At 38.0% G+C, this 23,722-nt stretch overlaps 1 protein-coding gene across 17 annotated transcripts in view; it reads right to left on the reverse strand.

The window, feature by feature from the left end:
* The window catches only part of BOLL (boule homolog, RNA binding protein), a 77,173-nt gene that overhangs the window by 15,326 nt on the left and 38,125 nt on the right, over positions 1-23,722 (reverse strand). For 12 of the 17 annotated variants that reach the window (XM_009443929.5, XM_001169371.7, XM_063790642.1 and 9 more), the window contains 2 exons: positions 17,119-17,217; positions 3,630-3,960 (listed from right to left, as the gene is read on the reverse strand). In XM_009443929.5, the coding sequence (XP_009442204.1) occupies positions 3,937-3,960; positions 17,119-17,217 (123 nt within the window). In that variant the 3' untranslated portion in view covers positions 3,630-3,936. Of the gene's footprint in view, positions 1-3,629; positions 3,961-17,118; positions 17,218-23,722 lie in introns of those variants that run through there. The other 5 variants (XR_010149827.1, XM_054679196.2, XM_063790644.1 and 2 more) reach the window with 1 other exon arrangement.

The following is a 23,722-nucleotide window of genomic DNA, read 5'->3' on the forward strand; positions in this document are numbered from 1 at the left end:
GATTATCACAAAGCCTCAGGTTTCAGATGATTATATACCATTTGATTAATTAAAAGAACAGAATGATGACATGAGCAATTGTACCCCAATGGGCATCTGCAATTCAAATACTATGAGATATTGAAGGATGAACTTAGAAATGTTTTTATTTCAAATGCTTCATGAGTGAAAGTAAAGCCACTATTAATGTAAATACCACAGGTCCCATTTGATGGAGAAAATACTTTACTGAGATAACGCATAGATTATATGATAGACCCAGCCTTCACAAATACTTTTTAAAGGAATAAAACCTATCAAAGACAAAGGTATAGAGAGAATGCCACAAAACTTGTCAGTGGTTAGTAAAGGGAGAAAATAAATATTAAGACATTAGGGGCAGTTACTTTGAAGGCTTTATACCTCTGGAAAGAAACCTGACTCATAAAACAAAATAACAACACAAAATGATATTTTTAAAATGATATTTTTTTCCCAGGAAATAAAAACTCTTAGAGATGTGTTTTTATCTTCACCATCTCATGCAGGAAGAAATGGAGAAGAAAAAAGTAGGAGTCTAATCAAAGAACTTTCTTCTTAGACATTCTCTCTTCAGACCTAACGGTATACTGGAATCTTATGGGTACATCCCAAGAAGTGTGAGGATCTAGGTCCCCAAAATTTTCTCTGATGACCAACCATCAACTGTTGCTTATCTTCTGAAGTGAGAAGACTCTTAGCAGGGGAGGAAGTGAGGGGCCTTGGTCTCAAAGTATAGAGAGGTCACTTCTCACACTCCTGTATTTCAAAGGGAAGAGTAAGTCCAACAAACAGCAGCCACTGTGGTTGCTAATCAGAGAGTAGTATTCAACATGTAAGGACAAAGCCGATGCGATATTTTTAAGGACTTATGCACAGGGATAAAAACACTGAATAGAGTTGAAAGAAACCGCACCAATTATGAATATTACTTACATTCATTCTTTGGGTAAAATTTTCCTCTTTGCCACTTTTAAGTCTATAGGGATTTCAGGATAAACTGGAGTCAAACTATAGATCTAGAGGCCAACAATTTATTCCAGTAACAAAGAGCATGTTGAAGCATGATATTGAAGTTGTATTGGATGCCCTCCTAAAGTCCTTTGATTCTGTATTTTAATTCTATTGAAGTGCAATTTCTGGGAAAGATACAAATAATTTTTATGTGTGACCCCCAAATTATTATTTTATAGTTAAGTGTAGCATAAATCTAGGAAACACACTCCTACATATGGGGGTTATCATGTATAAATTTGTTTGAAAATAATTGTACTGTTCTTGTCGGTGGAAATTTATAAAGCAATCTGTTTTAAACTAAATCGTACCTCTTTCCAAGCCATCCTTCTGAAATCAGCTGACAGAGGAAGTTAAAGCCTAATTTCCCAAGATGCTTTATCTTTTGACATGTTACCATCTATCTCTGATTGTATTAGAGATTTTTGGAAAACAGGCTGCAAAGTTATTACCTTGTGATTTTGGTACATGTGCTAATATCTGTATTATCCATTTTATTCTAACACCCAGTGAATTTCAGATAATTTCTTCAGATTGGCCTTTCAAAATGGGTCCTAAGTAAAACCTTAATTTTCAAAATTATCAGAGATATACTACAAAATAGAAATAAATAAAATGGGCTTTACTTAGTATATGTAAGGAGAATTTTTGTCTCTCAATCTATCTGTTTTTAGAAGTAACATGTGTGGGGCTGGGTACAATGGCTCCCGCCTGTAATCTCAGCACTTTGGATGGCCAAAGTAGGAAGATCACTTGAGCCCAGGAGTTTGAGACCAGCTTGGGGAACCTAGTAAGACCCTGTCTCTACAAAAAATAAAAAATTAGCTGGGTGTGGTGGTGCATGCCTGTAATCCTAGCTACTAGGGAGGCTGAGGTGAAAGGATGGCTTAAGCCCAGGAGTTTGAGGTCACAGTGAGCCATGATCGCATAACTGCATTCCAACCTGGGCCCCAGAGCAAGACAGTCTCTTAAAAAAAAAAAAAAAAAAAAAGTAACATGTTTGGGCTATTAAGCTAGGCCATGAAGAAGGCTGTATGATATCCTCCATTTATTCAGATTGTCAAACTCCCAAAATTTTTAGTAGCTTCTCAAAATAAAGCTAAATTCTAAGAAAGTGCATATGTATAAATTATATATGTGTGTGTATATATGCATATAAACATGTATATATGTGTATGCATATAATCTATATAGTTGTGGAAGAAACACACTTGGGTATCAATTATCATTAAAATTCCTTATCCAATAATACATCATTAATTTTTATTAACAGTCCAGGATTTGTTTAGCATCTTGTTTAACATTTGAAAATCAAAACATAAACTTTTTGGTTCTCAAGGATAGTGCTATTAAAAGAAAATCTTGAACATCAGTGGTTAGTAATTTTTTACTTACAGAACAAAAACTTCTGAAATTTCATTGTGGGACTTAATCTATTTACATTCCTAAAACTGAGAATAATTAATGTATTTGAGATCCTTGTATGCTAGTATACATTCATAAGGTTCTACTGTTCTCATGAAGCCATTTGACTGGCAAACATATTCATTACAGTTTCAAAAGAAAACACCCTATTTGACTCACCAGAAAAACCTTTGTGATCTATATCCTACTATTTCTGCTGCTGCTGCTAAGCATGGAATACATTTGGGGTTGAAACACGGGAGGAAAGAGATAGATTTATTAGGGTAATACCAACTTTTATGGCTCCCCCTGCCCCCTCCACCTAAAATTAGGAGGTCAGTGAAAGAACTGCAAATGAATGTAAAGAGGAATATTTCCTGTACTACTGCAGAAATTTTAGAGATTAAAAACCCCTATGATTTGTTCTGTACCTTTTGAACAATGAATGACACCCCTCCCATCTATTTTCCAATTTTATAGTAAAAATCGGATTTAGAATCAGAATCTAAAATTTTCCTTTGGTGTAAAAAATAGTTTTGCATTTTATGAAAACAATTGTCCTTTTAAAAATTAATCACATATATAATTGAATATATTGGTTGCATATCAGAAGAAAAGTTTTAAGGATTAAAGCATTCAAAGAACAGTAATTTGGTGGAATTTCAGTCAGTGTTATGGGATCATGTCAGAGATGAACCCTTCTTTTATCAAAATTCCAAAGGTGGATCCATATTTTATAAAATTTGATACCAAATAAATTATGTTATAGGAAGATTTCAATATTGTCTCAAACACTGGAGAAAAAATTTAATATAGTCAAATTACATGAAAAGGCAAGAATACTGATCATGTTGATGGTATTTCTAATATTTGGAAAATGTTATAAAAAAGAAGTATAAATACTATTCAGATTCTGAAAACCATGGCAGATGCAAAATTAAATAAGGAGTAACAGTAATAAATGAATTAAAAATTAGACAAAAGCATATTAAATGACAGCAAAGCAAAAATAGAATTGTCATTAATATTAAATAGTATACTGTTGTAAAATATATGAAAGTATTAAAAGTATTATAATTAAAAATGATTCTTATCCTAAATATGAAAAGAAATATCAAATAATATGAAACATAACATCTAATTGTTTGATAAGAAAAAATAACACAAAGCAGAGAAAATAAAAGACACCTCACTATTCCCAATGTGGTTATTATTTATGGAATGGATAAAACATGTTGTAGAAAAGGTCATTACAGTTAGGTTAGCACATAAAAAACCAACATGCCACATCTACCTAAATAATTTTGTAGAACAGCTGAAAAAGCAAATTTCATCAAATTTAGACAGCTTATAGTGGAATAACTGAGTATGGTGAGGTATTAACTAACACTAAGTTTCACAACGGGCAGCTTCTAGCTGGTTCGTTGAAGCTGGATCTCGGCCACGCAAGGATCATTGGACAAGAAATCAGTTGAGCTGGACTAGAGCTGCCCAATTGTCTTAATAATGAATGCTCCACACTGTCTGTTAAGTAAAGAGAAAATATAGATCAGGAAGACTGAATGGAAAAAAAAAGATAAGTTAGAACAGATGAGTACAGACCATCAATCAACATTCACTAAATATTTGCAGAACCTTGGTACCAATTAAATCAGAATGTTACAAAGTGAGAGGCTAGCAATTAGGAGGGCTCCAGAACTCAGGAAAACCTGCTCGCTGAGAGCTTAGAATCTATATTAGACAATCTCTAGTCTAGTGTTACAGTATAAATGTTGAGTAAATAAAATGAGGGATGGGTCAGCACAGATTACGAGTTACAACATTTCCTTCTATTAGGTGGGTCTTAAAAACTTGTTTTTAAAAGGGGAATAGTATTTTTGGCAGGAGGCTATTTAGAACGCTGTCCAGGGGAGGAGCCAAGATGGCCGAATAGGAACAGCTCCGGTCTACAGCTCCCAGCGTGAGCGACGCAGAAGACCGGTGATTTCTGCATTTCCATCTGAGGTACCAGGTTCATCTCACTAGGGAGTGCCAGACAGTGGGCGCAGGTCAGTGGGTGCGTGCACCTTGCGCGAGCTGAAGCAGGGCGAGGCATTGCCTCACTTGGGAAGCGCAAGGGGTCAGGGAGTTCCCTTTCTGAGTCAAAGAAAGGGGTGATGGACGGCACCTGGAAAATCGGGTCACTACTGCGCTTTTCCGACGGGCTTAAAAAACGGCGCACCACGAGATTATATCTCGCACCTGGCTCAGAGGGTCCTATGCCCACGGAGTCTCGCTGATTGCTAGCACAGCAGTCTGAGCTCTAACTGCAAGGCGGCAGCGAGGCTGGGGGAGGGGCGCCCGCCATTGCCCAGGCTTGATTAGGTAAACAAAGCAGCCAGGAAGCTCGAACTGGGTGGAGCCCACCACAGCTGAAGGAGGCCTGCCTGCCTCTGTAGGCTCCACCTCTGGGGGCAGGGCACAGACAAACTAAAAGACCAGTAACCTCTGCAGACTTAAATGTCCCTGTCTGACAGCTTTGAAGAGAGCAGTGGTTCTCCCAGCATGCAGCTGGAGATCTGAGAATGGGCAGACTGCCTCCTCAAGTGGGTCCCTGACCCCTGACCCCCGAGCAGCCTAACTAGGAGGCACCCCCCAGCAGGGGCACACTGACACCTCACACGGCAGGGTATTCCAACAGACCTGCAGCTGAGGGTCCTGTCTGTTAGAAGGAAAACTAACAAACAGAAAGGACATCCACACCAAAAACCCATCTGTACATCACCATCATCAAAGACCAAAAGTAGATAAAACCACAAAGATGGGGAAAAAACAGAACAGAAAAACTGGAAACTCTAAAAAGCAGAGCGTCTCTCCTCCTCCAAAGGAACGCAGTTCCTCACCAGCAATGGAACAAAGCTGGATGGAGAATGACTTTGACGAGCTGAGAGTAGAAGGCTTCAGACGATCAAATGACTCTGAGCTACGGGAGGACATTCAAACCAAAGGCAAAGAAGTTGAAAACTTTGAAAAAAATTTAGAAGAATGTATAACTAGAATAACCAATACAGAGAAGTGCTTAAAGGAGCTGATGGAGCTGAAAACCAAGGCTCGAGAACTACGTGAAGAATGCAGAAGCCTCAGGAGCCGATGCGATCAACTGGAAGAAAGGGTATCAGCAATGGAAGATGAAATGAATGAAATGAAGCGAGAAGGGAAGTTTAGAGAAAAAAGAATAAAAAGAAATGAGCAAAGCCTCCAAAAATATGGGACTATGTGAAAAGACCAAATCTACGTCTGATTGGTGTACCTGAAAGTGATGGGGAGAATGGAACCAAGTTGGAAAACACTCTGCAGGATATTATCCAGGAGAACTTCCCCAATCTAGCAAGGCAGGCCAATGTTCAGATTCAGGAAATACAGAGAACGCCACAAAGATACTCCTCGAGAAGAGCAACTCCAAGACACATAATTGTCAGATTCACCAAAGTTGAAATGAAGGAAAAAATGTTAAGGGCAGCCAGAGAGAAAGGTCGGGTTACCCTCAAAGGGAAGCCCATCAGACTAACAGCAGATCTCTTGGCAGAAACCCTACAAGCCAGAAGAGAGTGGGGGCCAATATTCAACATTCTTAAAGAAAAGAATTTTCAACCCAGAATTTCATATCCAGCCAAACTAAGCTTCATAAGTGAAGGAGAAATAAAATCTTTTACAGACAAGCAAATGCTGAGAGATTTTGTCACCACCAGGCCTGCCTTACAAGAGCTCCTGAAGGAAGCATTAAACATGGAAAGGAACAACTGGTACCAGCCGCTGCAAAATCATGCCAAAATGTAAAGACCATCGAGACTAGGAAGAAACTGCATCAACTAATGAGAAAAATAACCAGCTAACATCATAATGACAGGATCAAATTCACACATAACAATATTAACTTTAAATGTAAATGGACTAAATGCTCCAATTAAAAGACACAGACTGGCAAATTGGATAAAGAGTCAAGACCCATCAGTGTGCTGTATTCAGGAAACCCATCTCATGTGCAGAGACACACATAGGCTCAAAATAAAAGGATGGAGGAAGATCTACCAAGCCAATGGAAAACAAAAAAAGGCAGGGGTTGCAATCCTAGTCTCTGATAAAACAGACTTTAAACCAACAAAGATCAAAAGAGACAAAGAAGGCCATTACATAATGGTAAAGGGATGAGTTCAACAAGAAGAGCTAACTATCCTAAATATATATGCACCCAATACAGGAGCACCCAGATTCATAAAGCAAGTCCTGAGTGACCTACAAAGAGACTTAGACTCCCACACATTAATAATGGGAGACTTTAACACCCCACTGTCAACATTAGACAGATCAACAAGACAGAAAGTCAACAAGGATACCCAGGAATTGAACTCAGCTCTGCACCAAGCAGACCTAATAGACATCTACAGAACTCTCCACCCAAAATCAACAGAATATACATTTTTTTCAGCACCACACCACACCTATTCCAAAATTGACCACATACTGGGAAGTAAAGCTCTCCTCAGCAAATGTAAAAGAACAGAAATTATAACAAACTATCTCTCAGACCACAGTGCAATCAAACTAGAACTCAGGATTAAGAATCTCACTCAAAACTGCTCAAATACATGGAAACTGAACAACCTGCTCCTGAATGACTACTGGGTACATAACGAAATGAAGGCAGAAATAAAGATGTTCTTTGAAACCAACGAGAGCAAAGACACAACATACCAGAATCTCTGGGACGCATTCAAAGCAGTGTGTAGAGGGAAATTTATAGCACTAAATGCCCACAAGAGAAAGCAGGAAAGATCCAAAATTGACGCCCTAACATCACAATTAAAAGAACTAGAAAAGCAAGAGCAAACACATTCAAAAGCTAGCAGAAGGCAAGCAATAACTAAAATCAGAGCAGAACTGAAGGAAATAGAGACACAAAAAAACCCTTCAAAAAATTAATGAATCCAGGAGCTGGTTTTTTGAAAGGATCAACAAAACTGATAGACCGCTAGCAAGACTAATAAAGAAAAAAAGAGAGAAGAATCAAATAGACACAATCAAAAATGATAAACTAGTTTAAACTTAACATGGAACCAAAAAAGGGCCAGTATAGCCAAGACAATCCTAAGCAAAAAGAACAAAGCTGGAGGCATCACGCTACCTGACTTCAAACTATACTACAAGGCTACAGTAACCAAAACAGCATGGTACTGGTACCAAAACAGAGATAGAGACCAATGGAACAGAACAGAGCCCTCAGAAATAATGCCGCATATCTACAACTATCTGATCTTTGACAAGCCTGACAAAAACAAGAAATGGGGAAAGGATTCCCTATTTAATAAATGGTGCTGGGAAAACTGGCTAGCCATATGTAGAAAGCTGAAACTGGATCCCTTCCTTACACCTTATACAAAAATTAATTCAAGATGGATTAAAGACTTACATGTTAGACCTAAAACCATAAAAACCCTAGAAGAAAACCTAGGCAATACCATTCAAGACATAGGCATGGGCAAGGACTTCATGTCTAAAACACCAAAAGCAATGGCAACAAAAGCCAAAATTGACAAATGGGATCTAATTAAACTAAAGAGCTTCTGCACAGCAAAAGAAACTACCATCAGAGTGAAAAGGCAACCTACAAAATGGGAGAAAATTTTTGCAACCTACTCATCTGACAAAGGGCTAATATCCAGAATCTACAATGAACTCAAACGAATTTACAAGAAAAAAACAAACAACCCCATCAAAAAGTGGACGAAGGATATGAACAGACACTTCTCAAAAGGAGACATTTATGCAGCCAAAAAACACATGAAAAAATGCTCATCATCACTGGCCATCAGAGAAATGCAAATCAAAACCACAATGAGATACCATCTCACACCAGTTAGAATGGCGATCATTAAAAAGTCAGGAAACAACAGGTGCTGGAGAGGATGTGGAGAAATAGGAACACTTTTACACTGTTGGTGGGACTGTAAACCAGTTCAACCATTGTGGAAGTCAGTGTGGCGATTCCTCAGGGATCTAGAACTAGAAATACCATTTGACCCAGCCATCCCATTACTGGGTATATACCCAAAGGGTTATAAATCATGCTGATATAAAGACGCACACGTATGTTTATCACGGCACCATTCACAATAGCAAAGACTTGGAACCAACCCAAATGTCCAACAATGATAGACTGGATTAAGAAAATGTGGCAGATATACACCATGGAATACTATGCAGCCATAAAAAATGATGAGTTCATGTCCTTTGTAGGGACATGGATGAAGCTGGAAAGCATCATTCTCAGCAAACTATTGCAAGGACAAAAAACCAAACACTGCATGTTCTCACTCATAGGTGGGAATTGAACAATGAGAAAACTTGGACACAGGAAGGGGAATATCACACACAGGGGACTGTTGCGGGTGGAGCGGGGAGGGATAGCATTAGGAGATATGCCTAATGCTAAATGACGAGTTAATGGGTGCAGCACACCAACATGGCACACGTATACATATGTAATGAATCTGCACGTTGTGCACATGTATCCTAAAACTTAAAGTATAATAATAATAAAATTAAAAAAAAGAATTCTATTTAAAGTCTGCATAATGAAAAATAAAGCAGAAAATTACTGCAAAAAATACACTGTACATTCTTACAAAGTGAACCATTGAGATAATTATTTCCAGGTTACATGGTACATTTGAGGTAAAAGTTACTGTAAAATTTATTTAAAAAAATGGATAAGATCAAGGGGAAATGTGATCTATTTTCTGTCTTTAGTAGCTTTTGGAATTTTTTCTATTATTCCTGCCATTCTGAAATTTCACAATAATTGGCCTTAGTGTGAGTCTTTTGCAGTAATTGTGGCAAGTAGTTGGTAGGCCTTTTCAATTTAGAGACTCTTGTCCTTAAGTTTCTAGGAAGTTTTCTTCTATTAATTTATTGATAATTTCCTCTAATGATTTTTCTCTATTCCTCTTTCTGCAATTTAAAAAATATTTGACTTCTTGGATTAATCTAATTTTATCTTTTCTCTATTATTATTCACCTCAGTCTTTTTTGATTCTACGTTCTGAAAACTTTTGCCTGTAATATTTAACTCACACATAATTTATTTCAATTATCGCATTAGTGGAAAAACTAGTGACATTTTAGAATAAGGTGTATAGTTTAGACGACTGTACTGATGTTCATTTCCTGTGCCTGTGCCCTCTAGCCAAAGGATGAAGTAGGTGAAGGATATACAGAAACTCTATTATTTCTATAACTTCTCAGTAAATCTGAAATTATTTCAAAATGCAAGGCTAAAAAAATTAAAAGGACAGATGTTTGGAGAAAAAGTGTCAGGCTGTCTATGCATGTCCCACTTCTCATTAGTTTTTGCCTGTTTTGGAGAGGATATTAATTGTAGTTTCTTTGATATTTTCTTCTGCTCCCTGCATTGTATGTTTCTTATGAATTTCTTTTTTTCTGTTTATTTTGTTCTCTCACCCTAGAGGTTTTATTCTAACGTGGCTGCACATCATAGTTAAGAGGGAGGCACTAAAATCCTAATGGGAAGTTCTTTGTGCATGGTTTGTCAGTGATCTTCACTTCAAGGATTTAAGAGACCAGCGAACTTTTTCTCTATGGTAGAAGGCATGCTTGGATTAGAATCCTGGATCTGCCACTTACTCAACTATGCTACTGTGGGCAAGTTACTTTTTAAGCTTAAAGTGATCAAATTAACACTGCCAGTAATTAGACATATTGGCATCTCATATCCCCTGATATGACACACTGATAAGGGCATATCACCTCTGTGATATTATTGTCCCAAATTCATACCCTTTATCTAATTAAGAGAAAACATAGGCCAACAAAAGTGAAGAGTGTTCTACAAAATAACTAATCAATATTTTAAAAAAGAATCAAGGTCATGAAAGACAATAAAAGACTATGTAAATGTCACAGATTGGTGGAGAATAAGGAGACATGACAAATTAATGTAGGATCTTAGATTAGATCCTAGAACAGAAAAAGAACATAAGTGAAAAAAATGGTGAAGTTTGTAGTTCACTTAATAGGTCTGTAGTTTACTTAACAGTACTTTATGAATGCTAATTTCTTGGTTTTGCTAATTGTTTTGATTATAAGCTGTTAAAATTAGAAGTTGAGTGAAGAGATACATGAACTCTATGTATTATTTTTACAACCTTTCTGTAAGTGTAAAATTATTTTAAAATAAAATGTTAAAAAATAGGTTAAAAGGCCAAGGACGTTTGGTGGGATGGGATGATGGGGGAAGATAACTGCCAGGATATCTATGCATGGGTTGCTTCTCATTAATTTTGCTTGAGGCATGATGAATCCTTTTTTGATTTGTAAATTCAAGTCACAGTGTTTTTGATTTTGTTTTGCTGTTAAAATTTCTGCACATTCTTTCTGTTCCATTTATTCTGTATTCTTTTCTTGAGAATTACTATTTTTTGGTTGGACCTGTCTCTCTGCTCTCTCTGTTCTAGCATTTTATCTCATCATTTAATCTTTCATGTTATTTTCTTTTACATTCTGGAAGAATTAAAAATATCCTTCTCTATGAAGGATTTCATTTTCTTTTGTGACTACTGGCCCTTTATGACAAAGGCAAATATGATTCTTTCCATCATGTCAATAGTTTTTGGGCAGTATTTTCTTACAGTAGCTAGCAACCATTTCATTTTTCCTGTTTTTCAGCTTGCAATTGTTTCTTAAAGATCTATTACTGAGAACATGGGATACATCTTAAAAATTGTATTTAATTTCCTCTAATACATACGTTCTTATACATATATACATATTTATACTATTCATCCTTGCCTTCAATGTAGTGCCATATTCAATTTTTTTCACAGAATCCATATAATACATACTTTTCTGTTTACTCATCCTTGAATGGGGATCTACTCATGACAATTAGAACTGGTGTCATGAACACTTGATTCTCCTTACTGTCCTTACATCAAAAAGGAGTCTTGGTAGACACAGAACCTATACAATTTCTAATGTCTAAGTGGGTGAGCATTTTTTGCTCCTCCTGCCTAGTTCTTTATGAGTAAAAAACTTATTCTAGAGAATCTGAGGCTGTCTATTGTTTGACTATATATAGCATACATGAAAATTTATACCCTCCTTATATATTCAGAGCTTTTCCTGCCTCTGTCCTCTAGATTACATTGCTTTATACTTGTCCTTCCCAGGTTTTTCAGAATACAAGACAATTTTAGTCTCTAAATTGATTCATAAGTATTAATGATACTCAAGTGAGGAAATGGTTGGGAAAAAGATACTGGTAGTGGAATCTTTTTGTAAAGCAGATATAGTTGCTAATTTTTAGGTAAGTGCACGCTCTGGGCCTCTGAACTAGAAGTAGATAGTGGTAGTAGTTCAGATCCCTCTCCAATTTACTTCTGAATCATACTTTGTCGACCATTAGTTGTGTTTTTCATTTAAGTCCAACCAGTATTTTACTTAGAAGAAATTCCTTATAGCCTGGGCAAGAGGTTAAATATGATCCTTAATAGCCATATGTTTTCATCGATTGTTAGTAGACATGGGAGTTAAATAAAATACACATTGAACTTAATCCATATAAGAACAATTTTATTAGATGCTTATATTAATGCAAAAATGTAAAAACACTGTAAGAAAACCAAAACACTTGAGAATTCTCCACTTATACCCTTCATACCTTGGGATTTGATATTTATCTTAGAAACATAATAGTTCACATACCCAGAAACACAGATTTTCCTTTTGTTCCTTCCTAGTCTAGTTCAGTGGGATAATTTTGACATTATGTGGTTTTGCTTTTTTTGACTTTAAAACTTAATTCTCTTTTATTTCTTTTTTAAAATTAGAGATGGGGTCTCGCCATATTGCCAGGCTGGCCTCAAACTCCTGGCTCAAGTGATCCTCCTGCCTTGGCCTCCCAAAGTGCTGGGGTTCAGGTGTGAGTTACCACACCTGGCCTAAAACTTGATTCTGTATAAGATGTTACTGCTGAATTAGGGAATGATGGCCCTAATTAGTATTATATTAATCTAGTTACCTCTATATTGGTCTGTTTTGTATTTATTCGTTTTTGTATTTGATTTGACAGAGTATGTAGGCTGTGGCTTACAGCCAATGAGTAGTTTCTGGTAAACAGTACTTCACAGCAGTTAGACTTGTGCTTCAAACTCTGCATAAGGTTTCTATTTTATGGAATAGATTTGTTGCTTCAAGATAATTTTGACATTTGAAATTCCTACTTTGGGATATCTTCAATTAACATTCATGAGTTGTAATCATTAGAGCTTTAAAAATGAGTTTTACGCTTATAAAAACAACAACTCCTCCAAAGAATATTTCCACCTTTCTATTTTAAAAGTCACCAAGATTTTTGGTACTAGAGAAAATTTGCATTGGAAGTAAAAAAAGGCTAATGTTTCAAATGTCATTCACTAATATTTTAATATTAGTAATATGTTCTAGAAAAAGATTGTTTCATAATGTAGAACAACATTTGTATATTAAGATTTCCATGTTATAATAGAAATGCACTGTAAATAAAAATAGATAATTTGCCACATAGTAATACATGCATATTAAAGCATTTCTACAGCATTATATAGTTCTAGAAAACTACAGAAGTGGTTTTGGAGTTTCTGTCTCTGAGTGGGGTATCGTTTTGTATTGAGGGCCACTAAGTCACCTAAAGAAAAATATTGAGTATAAAATGCATAGAACATTTAATCTTAAAAAATAAAAATGAGAAACACAAAATTCTACATAACTATCTTGTGCTCCAGTTTTGACTTTGGAAGTCTATTTTTTTCCATCTCTAACAAAAGAGGAATTGGTAATTATTATTATTTTTTTATTTTAGAGATATACATGGTTTCACTCTGTTGCCCAAACTAGAATGCAGTGGCGTGATCATAGCTCACTGTAACCTTGAACCTTTGGGCTCAAGTGATCATCCTGCCTCAGCCTCCTGAGTAGTTAGCACTATAGGGGTGCACCACCATGCCCAGATAGTTTTTAAAATTTTTATTTTGTAGAGGCTGAGGAGTTAGCACTATAGGGGTGCACCACCATGCCCAGATAGTTTTTAAAATTTTTATTTTGTAGAGGCAGGGTCTCACTATGCTCTCAAACTCCTGGCTTCAAGCAATCCTCCTACCTTGGCCTCCCAAAGTGCTGGGATTGCAGGCATGAGCCACCACAGTTGGCCAGAATTGGTAATCTTTATATGACTATATTAAAGAGTAAGATACCAGTTTCTCTGTACAATTTCTGATGTTACCTACTCACAGATCTAAGAACATTTAGAGAAATATATACTCTTAAACTAGAAGAATTAAATTTTAAGAATGTTTAACATTAACATCCTTTGGAAATTTCTCCTATCCAAATACCACCCACCACTCCATCCTCTATTCAAATTATTCAATTTGTATAATTGTATAAATTACACAATTTCCATCACTTTGTGATATAGCTCTCTCTCAGTAACTGAAAATAACTATCACTTACATAATATGGCATAGCAACATCAGCCATTTCTGCAAAAGTATATTTGGAGTAAATGTTAATGACAGAAGAAGTCTGTTTTAGAAGATTTTCTAACAATACTAAAAATGAAGCCTCTATAAGTAATGTTTAGTAACACTATAGGTTTTGACAATATGTCAAAATTATGGTTTTATTTCATGTTTGGTGTATAGTGATAAAGCCAATGAAGGGATGCAGTGAGTGGTAATGGCAGTGAGTGGTAATGGGGTGAAGGGTCGCGAGAAGACCGGGAGGCTCCTTAAAGTAGACTGTCTTGGTATTGAGTTCAACACATAGGATGGGCCAGAACATAAATATGAGTGTGAAATAGCTAATATCCATTATTTTAATGCAAAGACTATGCCTACCTTCCTCACCAAAGTACACTGTATGCAGGATTCATATTACCATCTCAACAGTTGATCAGTCTGTGGCTCTTTACTGCAGATAAAGTTCATTTCCTTAAAGGGATGATGCAAGAGTTTCACCAAGAAACTTGTTCATAAGGGAATAGGAAGAATTCCCTGTACATAGTAGATAGTCAAAATATATTGAGTGTATACATGGGTATAACTAGATTATCATTCTTTGGCCTGAATCTGACTAAGGAGGCATGAACATGATCCCCAAACTGGAAAAGGAGATCATTAATTGTTTTCACCTCCCCATAAATGTCACATGTCATCAACATAGATAATAAAAATCAGAGTACTGTATATTAAATATCTAGAATAGGCAAATTCATATAGATAGAAAGTAAATTAGAGGTTACCAGGGACTAGGGGTTGAGAGGAAGCACATAGGAAGAGTTATTGCTTAATGGGTGCACAGAGTTTCAACTTGGGGTGAGGAAAAGGTTTGAAAACAATGGTGATGGTTGCATAGCATTGTGAATGTAATTAATGCCACTGAATTGTACACTTAACAATGGTTGAAACAGAAAATTTTTAAGTTTGAAGTCAGGTAGCGTGATACCTCCGGCTTTGTTCTTTTGGCTTAGGATTGACTTGGCGATGAGGGCTCTTTTTTGGTTCCATATGAACTTTAAAGTAGTTTTTTCCAATTCTGTGAAGAAAGCCATTGGTAGCTTGATGGGGATGGCATTGAATCTATAAATTACCTTGGGCAGTATGGCCATTTTCATGATATTGATTCTTCCTACCCGTGAGCATGGAATGTTCTTCCATTTGTTTGTACCCTCTTTTATTTCATTGAGCAGTGGTTTGTAGTTCTCCTTGAAGAGGTCCTTCACATCCCTTGTAAGTTGGATTCCTAGGTATTTTATTCTCTTTGAAGCAATTGTGAATGGGAGTTCACTCATGATTTGGCTCCCTGTTTGTCTGTTATTGGTGTATAAGAATACTTGTGATGTTTGTACATTGATTTTGTATCCTGAGACTTTTCTGAAGTTGCTTATCAGCTTAAGGAGATTTTGGGCTGAGACAATGGGGTTTTCTAGATATACAATACTACAAGGCTACAGTAACCAAAACAGCATGGTACTGGTACCAAAACAGAGATATAGACCAATGGAACAGAACAGAGCCCTCAGAAATAATGCTGCATATCTACAACTATCTGATCTTTGACAAGCCTGACAAAAACAAGAAATGGGGAAAGGATCCCCTATTTAATAAATGGTGCTGGGAAAACTGGCTAGCCATATGTAGAAAGCTGAAACTGGATCCCTTCCTTACACCTTATACAAAAATTAATTCAAGATGGATTAAAGACTTACATGTTAGACCTAAAACCATAAAAACCCTAGAAGAAAACCTAGGCAATACCATTCAAGACATAGGCATGGGCAAGGACTTCATGTCTAAAACACCAAAAGCAATGGCAACAAAAGCCAAAATTGACAAATGGGATCTAATTAAACTAAAGAGCTTCTGCACAGCAAAAGAAACTACCATCAGAGTGAAAAGGCAACCTACAAAATGGGAGAAAATTTTCGCAATCTACTCCTCTGACAAAGGATATCTCTAATATCCAGAATCTACAATGAACTCAAACAAATTTACAAGAAAAAAACAAACAACCCCATGAAAAAGTGGGTGAAGGATATGAACAGACACTTCTCAAAAGAAGACATTTATGCAGCCAAAAAACACATGAAAAAATGCTCATCATCACTGGCCATCAGAGAAATGCAAATCAAAACCACAATGAGATACCATCTTACACCAGTTAGAATGGCGATCATTAAAAAGTCAGGAAACAACAGGTGCTGGAGAGGATGTGGAGAAATAGGAACACTTTTACACTGTTGGTGGGACTGTAAACTAGTTCAACCATTGTGGAAGTCAGTGTGGCGATTCCTCAGGGATCTAGAACTAGAAATACCATTTGACCCAGCCATCCCATTACTGGGTATATACCCAAAGGACTATAAATCATGCTGCTATAAAGACACATGCATACGTATGTTTATTGCGGCACTATTCACAATAGCAAAGACTTGGAACCAACCCAAATGTCCAACAATGATAGACTGGATTAAGAAAATGTGGCAGATATACACCATGGAATACTATGCAGCCATAAAAAATGATGAGTTCATGTCCTTTGTAGGGACATGGATGAAGCTGGAAACCATCATTCTCAGCAAACTATTGTAAGGACAAAAAACCAAACACCGCATGTTCTCACTCATAGGTGGGAATTGAACAATGAGAACACATGGACACAGGAAGGGGAACATCACACTCCGGGGACTGTTGTGGGGTGGGGGGAGTGGGGAGGGATAGCATTAGGAGATATGCCTAATGCTAAATGATGAGTTAATGGGTTCAGTACACCAACATGGCACATGTATACATATGTAACAAACCTGCACATTGTGCACATGTACCCTAAAACTTAAAGTATAATAAAATAAAATAAAATAAAAATTTTTTAAAAAAGAAAATTTTTAAGTTGCATATATTACCACAATAAATAAAAAAGTTAATAGTTAATTTAGAATTATATTTCCTTCACATGAAAGAGTTTGCTAATTCTGTACTTCTGATCACAAGTGTGATGTAAATATCCAAAATTGTTCCTTTCTAGAAGAGAAAGTTGGAAAACTTGAAATATGATGGAAGAAAAAGTAAAAAGTCAAAACAAATTTCTTACTTTAATTGGTTCAGGCTGCATCACAGGCGCAGGCATAGTGATGGCACTTGGAGCATAAACCTGGTGATATGTTGCTTGAACTCCATAATCAGAATAAGGCTATTACAAAAAAAGAGAGAAAAAATGTCACCTTTCATCTATTAATTCTAAATATTTACTCAGCATTTATAATATACTAATCATCTAGCTATACAATGTAGAAACAGTTAAAAACACATGCCCTTATGTTTAATTAACATATAATCTGATGAGTTAATATAATGAATTAACTTATGAATTAACTTGTAATCTGATGAGGGAAATAGACAGTAGTCCGAATGATCATAAATCCTATAGACACGTATAGGGATGCAACAGGCAAGGGAAGAGATTATGTAAATGCAGTTATGGCTTGTCCAGCAGATGGTGGTACCATTCATTGGAATATAGAATACAAGGAAAGCTTAATATTCATGTAATTGTGTGTAAGGGGTTGCAGAGCAGGAGTTAGGTTTGTGATATACAAAATTTGTGGTATCTGTAGGAATTCTAGTAGACGTATACTGTTGATAGATGTGGCTCTAGACCAGGACTGTCAAATAGAAATATAATGTGAGCTACATATGTTATTTAAAATTTTCCCATTGTCATGTTAGAAAAATAAAAAATGGTAGAATTAATTTTTAGTAATACCTTTTAAACTAATACATATTAAATATTATCATATAAAAGTACAATCAATATAAACATTACCAAGATGTTTTACATTCTTTTTTCTTTTTTTTTTGAGATGGAGTCTTGCTGTCTTCCAGGCTGGAGTGCAGTGGTGTGATCTTGGCTCACTGCAAGCTCCACCTCCCGGGTTCACACCATTCTCCTGCCTCAGCCTCCCAAGTAGCTGAGACTACAGGTGCCGCCACTACACCCGGCTAATTTTTTGTATTTTTAGTAGAGACGGGGTTTCACCGTGTTAGCCAGGATGGTCTTGTTCTCCTGACCTCGTGATCCACCCGCCTCGGCCTCCCAAAATGCTGGGATTACAGGCGTGAGCCACTGCGCCCAGCTACATTCTTTTTTCACACTGTGTCTTCAAAACCCAGTACGTATTTTACACTTAGGGGACATCTCAATTCGGTCTTACCACATTTCAAGTGCTCAATTGCCACATGTGGCTAGTGGCTATTGTAGTGGATAGTGCAGTCTAAAACTCAGGAGTGAGACAGAGGCTAGATATATGGCTATGGATGATAACATCAGAGTGAGTACATGTGGTGAAAGAATGGAGAATCAAATACGAAATCTGCTTATAAAGGAAAACAAAAGGAGGTAAAAGGATTGCCAGAAGAGAGTAGTATCATGGAAACCAAGGGTAGGAAGAGTTTTAGGGAGTAGGTACAATGTCTCTGAGAGGTCAAATAAGATTAAAAAGAAAGGAAAGTTTGTGTCAGTTAGGAAGTCATTGAGGACCTTTACCCAAGGCAGCTTCAGCAGAAAGGTAATGAAGTAGACTTCAGCAGGTGAGGAGTGAATGAGTAGTGAAGTAGCAGAAATTCTGAATGTAGACTACTTTTTCAAGAAACTTGGCTTTGGAAGGTAGCAGAAAATCAGGGAAGTGGTGGGAGTGTGTGTCACGGGATAATATTGCCTCTTACAAGGTGCTGCACACTATACAAAGAACTTTGTATACCATCTCTCTAGTCTTTACATCAATCCTGCAAAATAGTTTTTCCTGATGTCCCCATTTTACAAATAAGGAGATTATGAAAGCAAGACCATGAAGGGTTAAGCAATTCCTCAAAGTTACACAGTAAGTTGTGAAGCTGTAAACCAATGGAGAGAAGAAGACTTCAAATACAAGAGAGAAAAAGAACAGTAGATGGAATGAGGTCCCTGAGGAGGAGGGAACTGATAGCATCTAGATCGCAAGAGGCAGAAATAACCTTGGACAAGACTGAAAGTCACTAAATAAATATAAGAAGCTAAGGATGAGTTAGGATACAGGTAAGTTTGTGTTTCGGGGGTTGGAGGCTGAGTTGGTTTTCACAAATTGGTTCTTACTTACTCTGCAAAAGAGAAGGCAAAGCTATATTCTCAGAATGACATGGGCAGGCAGTGGAGTGGGTGCAATCTGGTAGTACTGAGGGCTTGGCAAAGGTTTAAAATAATCATTGAAATAAGTGAGTGAAGACGGTCACTTTTTTTTTTAAAAAAAGAAATTTGACTATAACACTCACAAGAAAAGTCGTGAAGTTCTTAATTTTAGGGAAAAAAACACTTCAACTGTAAACCATCCCACTCTATTCATTAAGTTATATATTAGTCAGACTATACCCTCTACTAGAAACAGTAGCAAAACAAAAACATGCAAATATTTTGTATGGAAATACCACACAAAGTACAAGTTATAAGATAATGATGGGCAATATTTTCAGAAAAGCTTTATTAGATTCCATTAAATAGTGCATATATTCTGATGGTAAGTATGTGATATCAGATATTAAAAATATGATTTAATGCCAAAAGAGATTCTGACAAAAAATCAAATGTAAAAGCATTCTTATCTCACTACCTGCTCCTGGCAAACCAGAAAACAACAAAAAGAACAAAATATAGATTTTTAAAATGCCATCATCAATTAAAGAAGAAAATGCCTATGACTCCCAAACCATACACAATGTAGAATGTCTGCCAAGTGCTGTGCAAGTTGGACCAACATAAGGGAGGATTCTGAAGCCTCCTCAGTCATGAGAAAGGATGACGATTTCCCAAGAGGTCAATGTTCTGGAAGACCTCCTCAAAGATACTTTAGAGTCTTGAGTGCAGAAGTAGGTATTGGTCAGGGTGAGGTAGAAGCACAAAATATCTCCACAGAGATCCTATTCATAATTAGGATAATAATTAATAATAATTAAGAATCCTGACTTAACAGGGGAGGTAGACTTGATGGAGAAATCATGTTTATATAATTTTTCTTGTCTACTATCTAGCCTTTTACCTGAGGAATACTGCTGGAGGTGAAGCAGGGAGAAAGTGGGAAAGGAAGTAGCAATTGCCACATCCCAATACAGAACCCCTGTGATAAAAAGGGCTTTACAAGGAACAAAAATGATCTCTGGCAAGGATGTGGAGGAAAGGGAATCCTCGTACACTGCTGGTGGGAATGTAAATTAGTATGGCCATTTTGGAAAACAGTAGGGTGGTTTCTCAGAAAATTAAGAATACTATCATATGATCTAGAAATCCCACTACTGTGTATACATATCCAAAGGAAATGAAGTCAGTATGTTAAAAAGATATCTCCATTTCCATGTTCACTCCAGCATTATTTATAATAGTCAAGATATGGAATCAACCTTAGTGTCCATCAATCAGTGAATGGATAAAGAAAATGTAGTATCCATATACACAATGGAATACTGTTCAGCCTTAACAAAGAAGGAGATCCTGTCATTTATGACAACATGGATGAACCCGGAGGACATTATGCTAAGTGAAATAAGCCAAGCACAGAAAGACAAATACTACATGATTTCACTTATGTGCAGAACGTGAAAAAGTCGAACTCATAGAAGCAGAGAGGGCCAGGTGCGGTGGCTTATGCCTGTAATCCCAGCACTTTTGGAGGCCGAGGCAGGCGGATCATGAGGTCAAGAAATCGAGACCATCCTGGCCAACATGGTGAAACCCCGTCTCTACTAAAAATATAAAAATTAGCCCGGCATGGTGGTGTGCGCCTGTAGTCCCAGCTATTTGGGAGGCTGGGACAGGGGGATCGCTTGAACCCGGGAGGCAGAGGTTGCAGTGAGCCGAGATCATGCCACTGCACTCCAACTTGGTGACAGAGTGAGACTCCGTCTCAAAAAAAAAAAAAAAAAAAAAAAAAAGCAGAGAGAAGAATGGTGGTTGCCAGGGACTGGGGACGGCGAGTGAGATGGGAGATGTTGGTCAAAGGTTACAGGGTTTCAGTTCTAAAGGAAGAATATGCCCTGAAGATCTACTGTATAGCATGACTATAGTTAATAATAACATATTATATACTTGAAAATTGCTAAGACTTAAAGTACCTTAAATGTTCTCACCACAAACAAAAAAAAGGATAACCATGCGAGGTGATGGATTAGCTTGATTGGGGTAATCATTTCACAGTGTGTACATATATCCAACCATCATGCTATACACTGTAAATGTATACATTTGTCGTTAGTTACAATTTAGTAAAGCTGAGGATAAAAAGAAAAAAGCAACCATAAAAAAATAGGTGGGGCAGGCCAGGCCCAGTGGCTCACACCTGTAATCCCAGCACTTTGGGAGGCCGAGGCAGGCTGATCACGAGGTCAGGAGATTGAGACCATCCTGGCTAACACGGGGAAACCCCGTCTCTACTAAAAATACAAAAAATTAGGCAGACTTGGTGGCACACGCCTGTAGTCCCAGCTACTTGGGAGGCTGAGGCAGGAGAATCACTTGAACCCAGGAGGCAGAGGTTGCAGTGAGCCGAGATGGCACCACTGCACTCCAGCCTGGGCGACAGAGCGAGACTCGGGCTCAAAAAAAAAAAAAAAAAAGGTGGGGCATGAAACAAACAATAAAGAAATCCTAGTAAAAGTATTGATAGTAAATCTTAAGATCCAACTGTGGAAATTATTGTTTCAGAACAAAATTATAATATTAAAAAAGTAATAAAACAATGTACTTAAACTGGGAGGTAAATGCTAATTTCTTAATCTTTCACCACACTGATTTAAAACATACCATACACATGGTACTGGTACAAAAACACAGACCAATGGAACAGGATAGAGAACTCAAATAAGACCACATATTTACAACCATCTGATTTTCAACAAACCTGACAAAAACAAGCAATGGGGAAAGGATTCCTTGTTTAATAAATGGTGCTGGGGAGGTCCAGGGCAAGATGGCCAAATAGGACCAGCTCTGGTCCGCAGCTTCCAGTGAGAACAATGTAGAAGGTGGGTGATTTCTGCATTTCCAACTGAGGTACCCAGCTCATCTCACTGGGACTGGTTAGACAGTGGGTGCAGCCCACAGAGGGTGAGCAGAAGCAGGGTGGGGCATCACCTCACCCGGGAAGCACAAGGGGTCGGGGAACTCCCTTCCCCAGCCAAGGGAAGCCATGAGGGACAGTGATATCTGGCTCAGATACTACGCTTTTCCCATGGCTTTTGCACCCGCAGACCAGGAGATCCCCTCGGGTGCCTACACCACCAGGGCCCTGGGTTTCAAGCACAAAACTGGGTGCCCATTTGGACAGACACCGAGCTAGCTACAGGGTTTTTTTTGTTCATACACTAGTGGCACCTGGAACTCCAGAGAGACAGAACCATTCACTCTCCTGGAAAGGGAGCTGAAGCCAGGAGCCAAGTGGTCTTGCTCAGTGGATCCCACTTCCATGGAGCCCAGCAAGCTAAGACCCACTGGCTTGAAATTCTTGCTGCCAGCACAGCTGTCTGAAGTCGACCTGGGATGCTCAAGCTTGGTCAGGGGTTGGGGCATCTGCCATTACTGAGGCTTGAGTAAGCGGTTTTCCACTCACAGTGTAAATAAAGCCACTGGGAAGTTCGGACTGGGCAGAACCCACCTCAGTACCGCAAAGCCACTGTAGCCAGACTGCCTCTCTAGATTCCTCCTCTCTGGGCAGGGCATCTCTGAAAGAAAGGCAGCAGCCCCAGTCAGGGGCTTATAGATAAAACTCCCATCTCCCTGGGACAAAACACCTGGGGGAAGGGGCAGCTGTGGGTACAGCTTCAGCAGACTTAAATGTTCCTGCCTGCCGGCTCTGAAGAGAGCAACAGATCTCCCAGCACAGTGCTTGAGCTCTGCTAAGGGACAGAATGCCTCCTTAAGTGAGTCCCTGACACCTGTGCCTCCTGACTGGGAGATACCTCCTAGCAGGGGTTGACAGACACCTCATACAGGAGAGCTCCAGTTGGCATCTGGTGGGTGTCCCTCTGGGACGAAGCTTCCAGAAGAAGGAGCAGGCAGCAATCTTTGCTGTTCTGCAGCTTCCGCTGGTGATACCCAGGCAAACAGGGTCTGGGGTGGATCTCCAGCAAACTCCTACAGACCTGCAGCAGAGGGGCCTGACTCTTAGAAGGAAAACTAACAAACAGAAAGCAATAACATCAACATCAACAAAAAGGACATCCACGCAAAAACCCCATCCACAGGTCATCAGCATCAAATATCAAAGGTAGATAAATCCACAAAGATGAGGAAAAACCAGCACAAAAAGGCTGAAAATTCCAAATACCAGAATGCCTCTTCCCCTCCAAAGGATCACAACTCCTTGCCAGCAAGGGAACAAAACTGGACGGAGAATGAGTTTGATGAATTGACAGAAGTAGGCTTCAGAGGTGGGTAATAAACTCTTCCGAGCTAAAGGCGCATGTTCTAACCCAGTGCAAGGAAGCTAAGAACCTTGATAAATGGTTACAGGAACTGCCAACTAGAATAGCCAGTTTAGAGAAAAAGATAAGTGCCTGATGGAACTGAAAAACACAGCACGAGAACTTCGTGAAGCATACACAAGTATCAATAGCTGAATTGATCAAGCAGAAGAAAGGATATCAGAGATGGAAGATTGACTTAATGAAATAAAGCG

This window comes from Pan troglodytes, chromosome 13, assembly GCF_028858775.2.
Source record: "Pan troglodytes isolate AG18354 chromosome 13, NHGRI_mPanTro3-v2.0_pri, whole genome shotgun sequence".
In the NCBI taxonomy this organism is placed as follows: domain Eukaryota; kingdom Metazoa; phylum Chordata; class Mammalia; order Primates; family Hominidae; genus Pan; species Pan troglodytes.